The following is a 15,602-nucleotide window of genomic DNA, read 5'->3' as shown; positions in this document are numbered from 1 at the left end:
TAACCCATTGGCCAAATGAGTATCTTCTATCTTCTGACACTCCCAATCCAAAGACCCCTTCCCATCGCTTAATTAATATTGTGGAAAACTTTAAAAGCTGATAGGACTATATCTCCTGAGCTAGCGGCATAATAATTATTATCACTTATATTAAAACTTTCGACTTCGGCATGATTGGTGGCCAGACCCTGACTCACAAGAGCTATAGGTAAAAGTAGAAGCAGTGACGAGCGCTATCCAGATTTCTGGCTATAAATTTCGAGTGTTACCCCCGGCTCTTAGGGCCGTCTAGTCGTATCAATCACTCAGATAACATATATGCATGTACATATGTATGTTCCTGGGGCATACATATACATATGTACATATGTACAAATGTATGTAGTACCTGATACATGGCTGACTCAATTTTTTTTGGCAAGTGCAAGAGCGTACTTGACAGAAGCTCCGATAAGGCCCTTCCCGGAGCTGACTAATTATATACTTTATTCGGGAATTCAGTGGAACCCTCCTTTCGCCGATTAGCGGCAAGCGCAATCCACCTACCCCCAAAATACAGTCGTACATAGAGAGCCTTTTATGATAAGGCCAAGTGGGAACTACTATTGCAGCTGGGGCTCCGATAAGATTACCGAAAAGCATGAGCTATGTTTGGCAATATATAACAGTGTCCATGGCACGATCCTCACAGTTTGTTTTTGTTTCCCACAACCACAACAAATTTACAACATGGTGACCGTAAGTTTTTGCATATGAATATCGACCCAGAGTAGTGCATATTAATGTATGCTTCATTGTCTTGAAATAGTTTGAGGAGATCGTTGAGAAGGCCAAGTCCTTGAAGAACCCCCCTACCAAGGAGGATTTCCTGGAGTTCTATGGCTTTTACAAGCAGGCCACAGTTGGCGACTGCAACATTGAGGAGCCCGAGGATGAGGAGAAGAAGGCTCGCTACAACGCCTGGAAGAGCAAGGCCGGTCTGACCATTGACGATGCCAAGGCATACTACATCGAGGTTTACAAGAAGTACGTCGCCCAGTCCGAATAAGCTGTGAAGCTGTAGACCCATTCATTTGTGGCCTTTAATACCTAATTTCCCTCTCCCGTTGGATGCATCTGAAACACAGTTGAAAACTTATGTATTTATTGTAATGTAATTTTGTAATAAACCAAACAAACACCCATGCATTTAAATTAGATAATGTCTTTTCATCAGTTTTCCACAGTTCTGCCTACGCGTCTCAAAAAACGATCATATGACCCACTCCAATCTTATCACACATTGGCCATGCCTTATCTCGTGGTTCTCATAAAACACTTTCTAGAGTTCTAAGATGAAATCCAGCATACATGCATACATATATGGAAATCAATAATTTTAGATTGCAGGGGAGTTCCAATGATAAGCATGCGATATTTTATTTATCTTCATATGGACAACAATTATAATTAATTTTATATGAAAACTGACATTAATTCTCTAGAAACTATCCCCCAATAAATTGGGGATTCAATTCAATTAAAGTTAAATTGTTTTTCGAACTCGTCGAATGGTCTTTAATCAGCAGCAATTATTTAATTTTACGTCATAATTAAAACAGGCTGCACCTACGGGATATTTTATGCACAACGTTCTGGGGAATAAATTAATTATACTTTTGGGGCCTTGCAAAGCTTTATTCAGAATTCTCTTATATGTAGAATTCATGTAAGAGTCTGAATTCTTAGTATCTAGGTGTCGCCACATTATTAAATACCAACTCATACCAAATGTTGGTATTTAACCAGTCAACAAATTTAAAAATTGTCCACGAAGGTTGCAAAAAAGTCGGCATATAAATTGAAACGAGAAGGGACGTGTGAGACGCTTCTTACGCGTCACAACCTTTATACCCGGCACTCAGTACTACATCTGCAACTTAGCGGTTATTTGTCAAATTTTACATTTTTTCTTCATCTGTCATCTACATCAACAACACAACTCACGCCAACACGCTCCTTTAGCTCGCCACCCTCCCCTAGAGACACACTTTGCAGAGTCAGGGCAGAGTCGCGGCAGAGGCAGCGGCAGAGACGTGTCAGGGGCAGAGGCCATAAACTGCGCGAAGCAGTTGGGAGAATATGCAAAAATCAAATATAAGCTGCGGAACGAGGTGGGTTTGGCCACTGCTAATTAATTTCTTCATTGTGGTTATAATAATGATCCAATAATGCCCCAATTTAGTGATCTGATAGATATGTCCGACAAACAAGACGGACAGACGGACGGACGGACCGACAGACATGGCTCAATCGACTCGGCTATTGATGCTGATCAAGAATATATATACTTTATGGGGTCGGAAACGTTTCCTTCTGTGCGTTACATACAACCGTTATTCGCACAAATACAAATACAAATACAAAATACGCACAAATACAAGTACTCTTCGAGTACAATAAAAAATATTCGATATCGATAATAGAAAAAAGAGGTTTTAATTTGTAATTAATTTGTGATATGCGATGCGACAATAAAATGCACGAAGACGTTTGTCCTGACATAGAGGCACAACGGGAATGTTGTTTAAGGCTTGGTCCGGGCACTTCCGGTGTCCTGTCATTCTCTTCATGGCGCAAAAGACACTCTGCAGGTATTGGAGGCGCTTGTTGAACTGTCCACTGGACATCGAAGTATATGGCGGGATCGGCGGTTTGGGTGGGATTGAAGGATTCCGCGGGATTGGCGGGATCGACGGGATCGACTGAAATTTAATAATTTGGCGACAGTTTGACGAGCGCTCTTGACCGGGGGCCAATAAAAGGCGTTAATCAACCTTTTTAATCAGCATTATTTCTCGAATAAACCTATTAGCGATATGATTATAAAAGGAACTTTGCCGTAAACGTTTGCTTCCATCTTACAGTTCCGGAAAGATCAATCATCCCTTAAGCTGTAAAGTTGTAAGGGAGGGTGATGCCTTTCGTTGCTGACCTAGAAAACGAATGTACAATTGTTTGTACTGTTCGCATATAAAAGTATCACATATAATTCATAGATTTTATAATCTTCAGATTACAGCTTTTATATGTATATCAACCCTCGTCACTAATTTATTACCAATTGTATAAACTTCAGTGTGCGGAACGAAAGTTCGCGGGTGTGTCCATCTACAGTGCTCCCTTCGTTTCTGACACTTGGTCAGCCACTTTTCTGGAGTTATAAATGATAAGTGTATCCGGGGGCTATCTTCCATGTCGCTACCTTTAACAATGTTAGGAGCAAAATTGGCGAAATAAAGATATCAATATCTGCACAGTCGGGTGAGGTAAACTCAAGTCTAATCAGCAGAATGGGTATAAATTTCGCTTGGGCTCTAACTCGAATGTTTGTACCTATAAAAGCTCGACTGTAAGGCCCCTGAGCACTCATTCGCCTGTCGCCATTTCAAGTGGTAAGCACTCACATCCTTATAGATCTAACAGCCAACCCCTAATGCCAATTGCCAATTAAATTACCCGCAGCACTTTTAGCAAAAACCTCAACACTAACAATATGGTGTCCGTAAGTAAACATATCATAGATATAACAATTTCGATTTGGTTGATTAATTACTAATCTCTATTTGCAAATAGTTCGAAGAAGCCTCTGAACTCGCCAAGAAGTTCACCAAGAAGCCCACCGATGCCGAATTCCTGGAGTTCTACGGTCTCTTCAAGCAGGCCACCGTTGGCGATGTGAACATCGACAAGCCCGGCGTTCTGGATCTCAAGAAGAAGGCTATGTACGAGGCCTGGAGCTCTCAGAAGGGTCTGTCCAAGGAGGCCGCCAAGGATGCTTACGTCAAGGTGTACGAGAAGTATGCCCCCAAGTACGCCTAAGCCGGTTACCACTTCCCTTGCACTACCACTAACTTTTCAAGCAATAAAGATACCAGAACAGATTTGAAAACAGTAATCTTCAGGTGTTGGCCCTGCTAAGCGGCTTTTTATTGGAGCTTTCATGGGGTATTGCTGCTGTAGTACATGCGGTACTTTTGGCCAAAAGTTGCGATAGAAAAGCCGCTCGTACTTCGAACCCGATGGGTGGCCGTGCTACGTGGCTTTGCTTCGACACTGCCTTCGTTGGTTTCCCAATGGTAAGTATATCAGTAAATCGCTGCTGTTATCAGCTCGGCTGCACTATCACGGTTGCCCAACCAGCCCACTCGAGCAAAGCTGCCTGCAACAGAGAGAATTACACCCATAAAGCCCACTCAGAAAACAGAAAAGAACATTGACAAAGCTCCAGAGAGTGTCTCATCTGTCCCTCTCTCTGTGGAAGAAAGCTTTGTGGTTGTGGGGCGATCGTGCGATGTGGAAATACTTATATTGAAAGTCAAATCAAGATTGGAAGTCAGAATGTGTTTAGTTCTGTGAATGCCTAGACCTACAAGTAAGTCGAGTCAAGTGATAAGGCCTCCACCGATTAGTTTATGCAGGAAATCTTTAGTACCTACGCGTGACAAATATCGAACTCATTTAGATAGTAAGAACTGTGAGAAATCGGCCACATGCGAATACTTCATGCATAAACATACATATGTACATATCTACATATGTATGGACATTCGAGTATGTACATATGGATGAACGATATGTACTGTGGCCCACGCCCGTATCCATATTTGGATCCATTTTGCTTCATTGGACTAAAAAGGTGGCTTACGGTTTCCGAAGTTCCATATTTCATAATTTCATAATTGGCCTAGAGATGAATATGTGTGTCTTCTGCTTGTTGCTGCGTCCGCTTCCGCACCATAAATACAGGTGAAAGTTGGACTTGTTGGACCCTAGAGCCTAGCCACTATTAGCAGTGCTCGTCGAGATTGCCTGATGCGTGCCAAAGTTCATAAAACATTTCGGTGACCGTCAAACATTTTGCTCCAAACTAGTTTGGCGATCACTGATAGTACAATCCAATCGTAACAACAACTCATTATATTCTTAACACTTCCACACTGCTTTCAGATAAAATCTATACCAGAATGTCCCTTACCGAGGTAAGTACACACTTCCTCTCTATTTCTGATTGCTGATTGCTGTACCTTGCATTAGATTGACTGTACAGCCGATTCAGCATGTCACATAGGCTTATCACCTTTCCGATTGATCTAATCTATATCCCACTCTTTTTTTTTCTTACAGCAATTCAACGCCGCCGCAGAGAAGGTCAAGAATTTGACAAAGCGCCCCAGCGATGATGAGTTCCTGGAGCTGTACGCCCTCTTCAAGCAGGCGTCCGTTGGCGACAACAACACCAGCAAACCGGGTCTCCTCGACCTGAAGGGCAAGGCCAAGTGGGAGGCCTGGAACAAGCAGAAGGGCAAGTCCACCGAGGCCGCCCAGCAGGAGTATGTCACCTTTGTGGCGGGTCTGGTGGCCAAGTATGCCTAGAGAGTCCCAAAAGCCCAGGACTATCTACCTATCACCATTGATCTTAACCAGAAAGAGACTTTAACCCTTTGCGATAGCTATGTTATTTACTCGTAGAATGTACAATAAACTTTGTACGTAAATTGTGTACCTCCCTGAATATGCCCCCCGAGACAGCTTTCGCTGTGCTGCATTCATATGGCAGGTTTGACCTTGCTTCCCTGTTTGCAGAGTAAACAAAAGGCTGTGCTGCACCTTGTACCGGCTCAAGTAGGCTTTTGTTAGCGCAAAACTATTGATGGATCTACGACTATGGCTCTCGAACAATATGGAGATGACCGTTGGTCACCCATAAATGGCAGGGCAGAGAAAATTGAACTGCATATTTAAAAGGGTCTATTCCAAAAACGTTATAAAATAAAGTTTGACTTTCAGCGATACATCAGTTTCAACAACTTAAGTGCAGCTTCGGCAACATCGAAGCTGGCAACACTAGCAGCTGCACAGTGGTCTGCTGCACGAAAAATAGTGTGTAAAATGTGGACATTCTAAAGACAGAAAAATATGTGATATGTACCTATTTTTTACTTTTCATATGACTTTATGTTTGTTTTTTAACTTGTTTTAACTTGAAGTGGGCTTTAAACTAGATTACATTGGACTCGTGCACTATGAAAACTTTATTTTCGAACCCTGATCCGTTTCCTGTGATTGGAAATTTGTATTATTATATTTAAGAAAGGAATTGACGGATTAGCAAAGGAATAAATACCCAGCTACTCCGCACACTCCCACCTGGTGGTTTTTCATCTAAGATTTGAAATAACAAAAATGTATCCCTACATTTTCAAGAGATTTTTAGCCACGAATCTTTCTAAATGCAAATCTAAATGTATGTATGAATGCATGTGTGAAACCCCTTGTACGCTTTTTAGTGACGCTACATTGCACCAAAAACGGATCAAATTCGATTTTGTATGGGATTTTATCCTGCCATAAAACGGTGCTAAGAACGAAACTGAAGCTCTCAGCTTTTTCAGCCAGAGTTATTTTCTTGCAGAAAAACCAAAATAATTTGCGTCTGGCTGCCTCTCTTCCATCCAAATATAAAAATAAAAAACAATTCGATACAAGATTGCTATGCCTTAAATCTATCAGAAAAACTCGGTTTGGATCCTTGGGGAAAAAAGTTTAATTCTGTCTAGTAATGAAATAACATAAAGAACACAAACAAATTTCAGTGTTGGCTGGCAACATGAGGCCAAGCACTGCGCAACAGGTGAAGCCGAAGCAGAAGAGACGAGCAGCATATGTATACCAACAAAAAGGCTACCTTTTTGTTTATGAATGAAAGGTGAAAAGCAAAACGGCGATAAATTTGTGTGGGCAAAAAAGTAAATGGGAGAGCTGAGGAGGATCGATGATTTGATACCCTGCATATGTACGTATTTACATACATACATACACAATTGGCTGTGATACGATTATGATTAGGAACTCAACGCTTTATAGCATTAACTACTGAGGACCAGCACGGATCAAGGTCGTTACAAGTTTTATTTTACATACATATGTACATATGTATGTTTGAATAGCTGCTGAATTTTCTTTTAGTTGACATAGTTCACCAAATAAGGTGATTATATATCATAATTATTATGGATGCAAGCCTTTCCAAAATACAAATATTCCACTCGCTACCCATGGTAAAGGTGGCCAGAAACTCTGAGAGAGAGAGATAGAGAGAGAGAGCGAAATAAAGAGCGTGCTGAACGGGCGATCAAGATATAGTAATATTAGGTATGGCCGTTTCGTTGTCTGAGGGACTTAAGCTCCTGGATTATGTGAGAATCGCTGCCAGAGGCAATTATGACCCCTCAAGGAGAGAGCGTTCACTAAGTGTTCCCTACCCTTCGCACATAGTTTTTGTATGAGCGATCGTGCAAACAAGCAAGAGAGAGGCGGCCAGAAGAGCAGATATATGGCCAGATGGGAGCGATCGGAGCCAAGTCAGACAATTGGGCTGCTGAGACCTCGCCATTCCCGGTTCTACGTTTGGGCCTTAATGCAGTTTGTTTGGCCAACGCGCACCGTCGAGTCTTTAGTTCGTTCGTTGTCGTCGTCGTCGTCGTCGCGTCGGTGGGTCTGGTCTGTACTATACCCGCTCACCACCAGCTCTCTTTCTTTGTACGTGTTTCGTGTATACGGGTACGTGTGCGCCTGTGTGCGCGTGTGTGTGTTAACAAAATGTGATTAGCAAAAATACAAAGAAATCAGGCATAGTGGAACGCAGGGCATTTTGGCTTAAACAACGGCAGCGTTGGCGCTCTCACACATCAGTCGTTCCATTTCCAATAAAGAACAAATAGTTCAAGATATACGCGAATATATGTACATAAATATATACTGACATATGTATACATATATGTACATACAAATGTATGTAAATAAAGTGCGGACAAAAAAAAATACATGAAAATTAGCATGAAGGGCAATGCGCTAACGCTGCTACAGAGAAAGGCCCTAAAAAATAAGTAACACTAACGAAACTACTTAGTTTTTTGCTTTATCGGCAACACCAGCAGCAGTCACAATTAAATTATTATTGAACTACACCCAAAGCGAGAGGGAACGGCAACAAATACAACCACGGATCTGCGGCTGTGCGGCTGACTCGGCCAACAGAAACAGCAACATTTTCTACCTTTTCAACCAGCCACAAAGTGAGCGCAGGGTGAGAAAGAGAGACTGAGAGAGAGAGAGAGAAAGAGAGCCACTTCGACCAGTTCCAGCAGTTGTTGCACCACTGATATGACCAGCTGTCTGCCAGCCTCAGATGCAATTCGGTAAGTTTCGGCTATTTACCGTTAAGACTGTAAACGCATCTAAAATTCAAAACTTAAAGCTCAAATATTCAGGTAGATCTTCTAATCGTGCCCCAATTCTCATTTAAAACTGCAAAAAATTCGTATACATATAAATGTGTGTGTCTGTGTTTGTGTGTGTGTGGGTATGGGTGGGTTCATACGCGAAATCGATCTACATATGTACATATTTACATACATATGTATGTATGTATGAACATACATACATTCCCCATGGTTTTCGTGTTCCTGTTGTTGTGCTAATTCGTAGCGATGTCTTATTTTGAGGCACTTTTCATTAATAAATTTCACGAGCCGCTCATTTTTCAACCATTCCCCATCCTCCTATCACCATCCCTCTCCCCTATGTTTGTGCATGTATTCCCTATACGCCTAACTGAATCCATTCCTTGGTTCTCGGATTACCGTGTTGATGTTGTCTTTACTCTTCGCAGCCCCGCTCCCAAATAATCGACAGAGGGGGAAGGCGAATAAAATAAAGAGTAAATATATATGTACATACATATGTATGTACACTCGAATGTATTTTGTTTTTGTGCACAAAGTGGATGTACATACATACATACATATGTACATTCATGTGTAATGCACAGAAGGAATCGTTTCCGACCCCATAAAGTATATATATATGTATATATATATTCTTGATCAGCATCAATAGCCGAGTTCATATAGCTACATATGTCCGTCCGTCCGTCCGTCCGTCCGTCCGTCTTGTTTGTCGTCTAGTTCCCAGAGACTTTAAGAGCTAAAGTCGCCAAATTTTGACTCCAGACTGCTGTATGCTCACACTGAAACCAGTGTATTTCAAAAGTTATATATACAGGTATACAGATATACTGCCTGAGTACCGGGTATAAATGTTTTGATGCATAAGAAGCGTCTCACACGCCCCTTCTCGTTTTGTTTGTTTTTAGTTCACGAGGCGAGGGCTAGAAAGAGAATTTGTATAAAAGAGGAAAAATATTAGCCCAGAGCCGTGATTTTGACAAAAGTGCCCAAAGTATCTGCTGAGCTACCAGCAGATCTTAATTCGGTAATTGTTGCTATGGGCAGATGAACTAACTCAACGATATAGATTCTAATCACAATCAGTAATAATTACCCATAGGTTGCTGTAATACTAATACTGCTGTATTAGGCAAAAAAAAAAGAAATACAAATGGAAGTCCTCATTTGAATCATTAAATCCTCAATATCGCAACCTCAACAACAACCAGAAACCAATCATGGGTCCAAAACCAATTCTGACATTTTCAACCCAGATTTCAGCATCCAGAGCAATATATTATCGTGCCAATCCACCCAGAAATTACGGGTACAGTGATGGTGACGGTGAGTGTCTGCACATGCGTAGGGTGGCCCGTTGGTGCTCTGTGTACGAAAGAAGGTAATATCGAAAACGGGTTTCCAGGCACAACACAACAAACACAACGGGTTTCATACTCGTACTAGTTGGGTGCTTTGCCGCCAGCCTCTATGACTGCCATCCGCCATATGCACCGCCCAGCCCCCCGTGGCAGACTTTGGCTAATAATTGCAGTCGCGCCAGTCGCCAGATCTCTGTGCAGTCGGTTGCCCGGTGCTGGCGATCGAGACACTTGACGCTCTTCTGGCCGCCGGGCTGGAAACGGCCACTGTCCGCTGGCCAGGTATTTCAGAGCAGCGACTGTTACAAAAGAATGCACAAACAAGAACAAAACACTAGCAATGCACGCAATGCGACTCGGAAAACTGAATGCCAGCGTGGTATCGGAGTACGTATACGACTGGTGTGACGGTTAGGTGAGACTGCAGCGGCTAGGGGGAGGAGAGGAAGGCCTTGTCACCTGGTTGGCCAGAGAAGCCCTGGCTCACGGATAGGGTTACGCATTCTCTGTCTTCCCCCGATCTTTCGATCTCTCGATCAGAGTGGAAATTAAGTCATTCGCACAGCGAAGCACTGATAATTAAAAGGCTTAAAAGTTGTTTCCATTTTGTTAAAGCCAAACGGACGACAGGTCTGACCCCTGCCATTTGAGGGGCAATGCAAATAAGATCGAAGCAGAGAATTATGGAACCTCCAATCGAGTCTTGCCTTGGGTTTTGGCACAGCCTTTGTTCCCACTCTTGTCTCCAAAATCTTTGAGCTACGAGTCTGCCTCTGTCCCTCCCCTTCTCACAGCCAGCCCCACCGCACTTTTGGCTCTTGGCTTTTGGTTCGTGGTCTGTGATCGTGGTCGTGGTCGTGGTCCGTGCTTCGTGTGTATTAACCTGCCGCACCGGTTTCGGTTTATGTTTTAGCCAACGCCATCATCCATCCCATCCATTACTTACGAGTATACCTCGTACTCGTGCATACATATGTATGTACATTTGTATGTATCGCTCATACATACATGCATACATACATATGTACATACATAAGTGTGTGTGTTTCTATTTCTCTTTTAATTTTCTCTCGGGGCGCTCAGAGTTTCTGCTGCTGCTGCCGCTTGCTGCGACTTGTTGCTGCTGCTTTATTTATTTTTTAACCAGTTTTTCTGTTTGTTGTTGGTGCTGCAACCTGAGCGCGAATGAGCCATAAATAACAACAACCACAATCCAAAAGAAAACCAAAGAAACCCAAGAGCTACGTTTCTGGCTCTGTCTCTGTCTCCTTACCCTGCCCCAGTCCCAGTCTCTGTCTCTTTCTCTCTCTCTGTCTCTTTCTCTGTCGCTGTCCCGGTTTCCAGGAAGCAAATGTCTGTCCCATGCTCGAACCAAACTCAAACCCAAGACAAGAAAAGACCGTCTGCAATTCGCGTGCATAGCTGCCTGACGGACGACTGGCCTGGCATGGCCTGCCCTCTCCATGGATTATGCAACTTTTGATTTTTATTTGAAAATTTAATAACTTAGGCGTTGGCGTTGACGCTAACGCTGACGTTGACGTTGACGTTGGCATCGCTTCCTTGATGGCGCGGCTGCAGTACCAGCCAAGAAACGACGTTTCTCTCTGTTAGCTCTTCGGCGCCCACTCATTTGGCCACCAAGCAAATTCCCCAGTGATCCGTTAAGTCGGGGCTAATCCCTCAGCGGAATTTTGCGCATCTAATCAAAATCCGTATCCGTGTAACAGCTTGGGCTAACGCATTCCATTGCTCACCCAGGCACCCACCCAGACCCAAAGCCTGAAGCCTACAGCCCAAAGGCGTCTACGGCTACGGCAAGTTGGCCAACAGCTTGTGCTGCTATCAGAGCAAACAACTGAGCCAAGTGCAAGTGTGGATAAACACAGCGTTCGAGGGAAACCCCACGGAACAGAACAGAACGGAAATATCTGAGTAAAACGAATTCCATCCAGTTCGTGGAACCACATGTTCGAGTCTCGTAGTGCAGTGGCAGAAAGTGCACACTCAGTGAAGATTTTTTACATTCAAATAACAACAGATCCCTCAGATGTTCCGACTGGCATTGAATTCGATATTGTGTAGCACATAGTCGGAGATAGCAATCCGAACGTTCAGTTCAGATATTATGAGTAATGAGTGGTCATAAAGATAGGATATCGTGATGCTGATATACAACACTGTTTGTGAAACAACTGGTACCCTTTCCACTTAAAATAGAAGCTATGCGTCGCATCTAAATCCAGATACTACCCGACTAGACAATGCAACAAGTACATACATCTATATTTATACAACTATTGTGTATGGTATGTTTGGACGCTGAAAGTATACCAGAATAGAGAAAGAAACATTTTGGAGGAGCTCGGATATTTGGCAGTCCCGGCAGGGGCTCAGGGGGACTGCTGTACTTGGACTAGTTCGAGCATTCGCGAGCGCCTACCGATAAGATAAAGAAGTTGTTACCCGTAGGCGCCTGAACTTTGGCAATGAGCCAGCCAGCACCAGTCAGCGCCAGTCAGCTAGTCAGACAGTCCGCCAGTACGCCGTAGAGAGACATGACAGTGAAAGAAAAAATGCAGCGACAAAAATAAGCAAGAAGCATGTCCCTAAATCGAGTTCGTTTTTCGTTCACTTTCAGCAGGTGCCACAGATGAGGCACCGCTGGCCACGAAGGCCACTGACTGACCACCAGCCATTCCCGGGAGACTCCTCTTCCAGCTGAGCTGCAGCGAACCCCGCGAGATGCACGACCTCTTCACGAAAGTGCTCGCCAAGCGCGATCTTTCCCGGGCTGGGGACCTCTTCTCCGTGCCCGATGCGGACATTGTGGACGACATCACAGAGGTGGTAGGTCAATCTGCAGATAGATCATGTATGAGCCCCGATCCCTGACCACTCATTCGTTATCCTTTCAGCTTTCCGAGATCAGCCCCATTATCTCGCACGCGGACTACGTGAAGAACAACAACGACCAGAGCGTGGTGGAGATCTGTGTGACTCGGGTGCTCTCCTGCATCCGGGAGACCCGCAGTGCCGAGCGCTACTGTGCCGCCCTGGTGGATCTGCTGAAGACATGCCTGCTCTGGAACCTGCAACCCTCCAGCGCCACAAAGGAGGAGCCGCCGCATGCGAAGATCGCCGCTGACATTATCTCTAGCATATTCCTGGTGAGTGGAGCTCAGATTTTAATTGCTCATACATATGTAGATACTTATCTGCTCCAATCGAACCCAAACAGAACTACGATAAGAAAGCATTGATGAAAATTGCGCTGCCCATTGCTGTGCAGTTCCTGCCGAAGGGCAACAAGGAGCTGTCGCGCAACCTGGCCAGCTACCTGTCGCTGGCGGCCATCGATCACGCCATCTTGCTGAGTCCGCACACGGAGTCCGTGATGGAGTCCATCCTCTCCGGAAACTACGGACTACTGCGAGTGCTCTCGCAGGTGTACGAGGTCTCCCCCGAGGTGGTGACACCGCACGCGCCGCTGCTTATGCCGCTGCTGCCCCAATGCGATCCCCAGGAGCGCATGGCCGTGTTCCAGCTCTACCTGCTGATCGTGCAGAAGTCGCCCGAAGTGCTGGAGCAGTGCGTGCCGCAACTCTGTGGCTTCCTGCTCGACAGCGACACCTCCAGTGTCACCATGCAGATCCTCCTGAAGCTCTCACAGCACGCCCCCCACCTGCTCGTCGACCACTTCGAGCAGCTTCGTCTGGCGGCCAAGACCAATCCCAGCACGGTCACGCTGTGTGCCCAGATCCTCACCAACGCGGGCATCGGCAGCAAGGAGACGGCCCAACAGGCGCTCGACTTTGTACTGGAGCACCTGCCCACCCAGGCGCTGTTGCAGCAGGAGGCCACGCGGCTCTGCTCGGCCTATCCCGTCCTCTTCACGGACAAGGTGCTGGCCTGCGTGCGGCAGAAGAATGCGGCGCTCAGCTCCCAGCAGGATGTGGGCAGTGCATCAGCCAACAAAACCTCCGGCGGCGTCACCATCGTCAGCCTGAACAGCACCAGCTCCAGCCCCAGTCCGCCGCTGAAGCCAGCTCCAGTCGCAGGACCGATCATCCAACAGGCGGCCCCCACCAGCAGCAGTAACGTCAATGCCACGCCCGTTGCGGCTCCACCGTCAGCTCGCATGGCCACATCAACTCCAACGCCAGCCCCGCAGCACGCGGGCTACACGCGACGCGTAAAACTGGGCGACTCCCGGAGCACGGGGCGCCTGCATCCCGCCAGCAACACCCACAGGAGCGTCACACGACTGAACGTCGCCAGCGGCTCCGTCGGAGGCCTCCACAAGAGCATGACGCGACTGAGCAACTCGCAGATAAACCAACAGCCTGGAGGCAGCTCCAACGGGAACGTTGTGGTGCAGTCGGGAGCCGCGCCCAAGACCCCGGCGACGTTCAGCAACCTGCCAGTGACGCCTGTGCCGCCGCTAAGCAACAACGTGGTCATCACTGGCCACAACAAGCATGGGATTCCAGTGACCTCTGGTGGGGTGACTGTCACCACATCGCCCTCCAAGGTGCGGCCTCATTCCCAGGGGCCCTCGACACTACTCAACTCCAGCACGGTGCTGATGAAGTACAGCACGGATGCCCTGAATCAGTCTGTGGGATCGATCTCTATACCTCCAGCCTCGACGGCTGTAGGGGCGCCGGCGGCGGCTGCATCTACGGCCCCTTCACAGCAGCCGCAGAATGCCGTGTCCGTGCACCATGCCTCGCCAGCACTGCCCACCGCATCCTCCGGCAATGGCAATGCAAAGTCGGTGATGAAGCTGCCCGGGAACGGGAATGTAAGTGGAAATATACAGACTATTTGTAAGTCCTAATGATAGCTGATGACTAAAGTGCCATTGGTGTTTTCAGAGCGAGGTCATTGTCTCGGGACCCACCACAAATGTAGCGCCGCGACGCAGCGACAACACCAGCCGCACCCTGCTCAATGCCAACAGTGTGATGGACCAAAGGATGAGCACCTTTGAGCCGTACCAGATAATGCGCGATCCCGTCCAGCAGTTCTGCGAGAAGAACTTCAATTCGATCAAGTCCTACATGGACGAGGTCTCGCAACACTTGCCCCCGCCCACCCGATGCAGCATCGAGGGTAAGCTTGTGCTTCTGACTGATCTCTGACTCCTCCCTCAATATCTGACCAACCGCAAACACCACCACACACATCCACACACAAACACATCACACAGTTTCCAATGAATTCGCAGAGCGACGAACGAAGAAGGTGGCCAAGCTGCATTTCGCCTGCCAGATACGAGGACCCCACTGCCTCTACTCGAAGACGTGCTTCACGATGCGCACCCGCAACCCCAAGACCTGGATACACATGATGTTCCTGGACTTTCAAGTGCGGCACTTTGTAAGTGGCAAACCACATTGCAGAACCCATTGCAGATGGCAATCTTGTCACGACACCACCTTTCCACCCTTCCGCCTTTCCATTTCAGGTGAAGGAAAAGTGTGTGCTGAGCACACGCGAGTCCGGGATCAGCAATCTCAAGAACATCTGGCAGATACTCAAGTGCGAGAACAGAAGCTTCACGGAGCTGGTCACCAGCCAATTTCCGCAGGTCAAGGTGGGTCCTCGGACATGGCGGCGGAGACTAGCTTATAAATATGTAAATCTTTGATGTAATTCCAGGACCGGGAGATACTTGTGAATGAGCTGAGACACTCGGGATTTCTGGATGTGTTCGAGGTGTCCATCACCGACAAATCGAATCCGAATTGCAACGAACTTGAGTACCAGTGGGGCTGCTTCCTGTGCAATCATCCGGACAAGGCGGTGGGATTCCTCAACGGCAGCAACCAGCCCATGATAGAGGGCCAGCTGAAGGAGAAAAAGGGCAAGTGGCGGCTGTTCAGGCGCTGGCGTACAAGATACTTTACGCTCTCCGGGGCCCATCTATCGTGCAAGGGATCGGTAA

The 15,602-nt window shown here is 46.3% G+C and overlaps 4 protein-coding genes across 7 annotated transcripts in view; all 4 read left to right on the top strand.

The window, feature by feature from the left end:
- Window positions 1-15,602, top strand: part of LOC117894633 (protein melted) — a 32,540-nt gene that overhangs the window by 16,221 nt on the left and 717 nt on the right. Inside the window, exons 2-9 of one of the 4 annotated variants that reach the window (XM_034801803.1) lie at window positions 8,154-8,240; window positions 12,291-12,499; window positions 12,568-12,819; window positions 12,891-14,456; window positions 14,530-14,767; window positions 14,865-15,034; window positions 15,123-15,251; window positions 15,317-15,598. In XM_034801803.1, coding sequence (XP_034657694.1) covers window positions 12,395-12,499; window positions 12,568-12,819; window positions 12,891-14,456; window positions 14,530-14,767; window positions 14,865-15,034; window positions 15,123-15,251; window positions 15,317-15,598 — 2,742 coding nt within the window. In that variant the 5' untranslated portion in view covers window positions 8,154-8,240; window positions 12,291-12,394. Of the gene's footprint in view, window positions 1-7,841; window positions 8,241-12,290; window positions 12,500-12,567; window positions 12,820-12,890; window positions 14,457-14,529; window positions 14,768-14,864; window positions 15,035-15,122; window positions 15,252-15,316; window positions 15,599-15,602 lie in introns of those variants that run through there. The other 3 variants (XM_034801802.1, XM_034801804.1, XM_034801801.1) reach the window with 3 other exon arrangements.
- Window positions 595-1,218, top strand: LOC117894636 (acyl-CoA-binding protein). Its single transcript, XM_034801808.1, has 2 exons — window positions 595-738; window positions 809-1,218. Exons 1-2 carry the CDS (start codon window positions 730-732, stop codon window positions 1,046-1,048), a joined length of 249 nt encoding a protein of 82 aa, XP_034657699.1. The 5' UTR covers window positions 595-729; the 3' UTR covers window positions 1,049-1,218.
- Window positions 3,400-3,937, top strand: LOC117894641 (acyl-CoA-binding protein-like). Its single transcript, XM_034801812.1, has 3 exons — window positions 3,400-3,434; window positions 3,505-3,544; window positions 3,616-3,937. The coding sequence occupies exons 2-3, from the start codon at window positions 3,536-3,538 to the stop codon at window positions 3,859-3,861; spliced, it is 255 nt and encodes an 84-aa protein (XP_034657703.1). The 5' UTR covers window positions 3,400-3,434; window positions 3,505-3,535; the 3' UTR covers window positions 3,862-3,937.
- On the top strand, window positions 4,338-5,542 carry LOC117894640 (acyl-CoA-binding protein homolog). The gene is made up of 3 exons (XM_034801811.1): window positions 4,338-4,414; window positions 4,990-5,021; window positions 5,167-5,542. Exons 1-3 carry the CDS (start codon window positions 4,399-4,401, stop codon window positions 5,413-5,415), a joined length of 297 nt encoding a protein of 98 aa, XP_034657702.1. The 5' UTR covers window positions 4,338-4,398; the 3' UTR covers window positions 5,416-5,542.

This window comes from Drosophila subobscura, chromosome J, assembly GCF_008121235.1.
Source record: "Drosophila subobscura isolate 14011-0131.10 chromosome J, UCBerk_Dsub_1.0, whole genome shotgun sequence".
Lineage (NCBI taxonomy): Eukaryota > Metazoa > Arthropoda > Insecta > Diptera > Drosophilidae > Drosophila > Drosophila subobscura.
Note: the sequence above shows the minus strand (reverse complement) of the source record. Positions and strands in the feature narration are given on the sequence as shown.

Excerpts from the sequence above, each read along its gene's own strand:
- LOC117894640 (XM_034801811.1), top strand. Across the intron at positions 5,022-5,166 it reads CCAGAATGTCCCTTACCGAG|CAATTCAACGCCGCCGCAGA; the intron begins GTAAGTACACAC and ends TTTTTCTTACAG.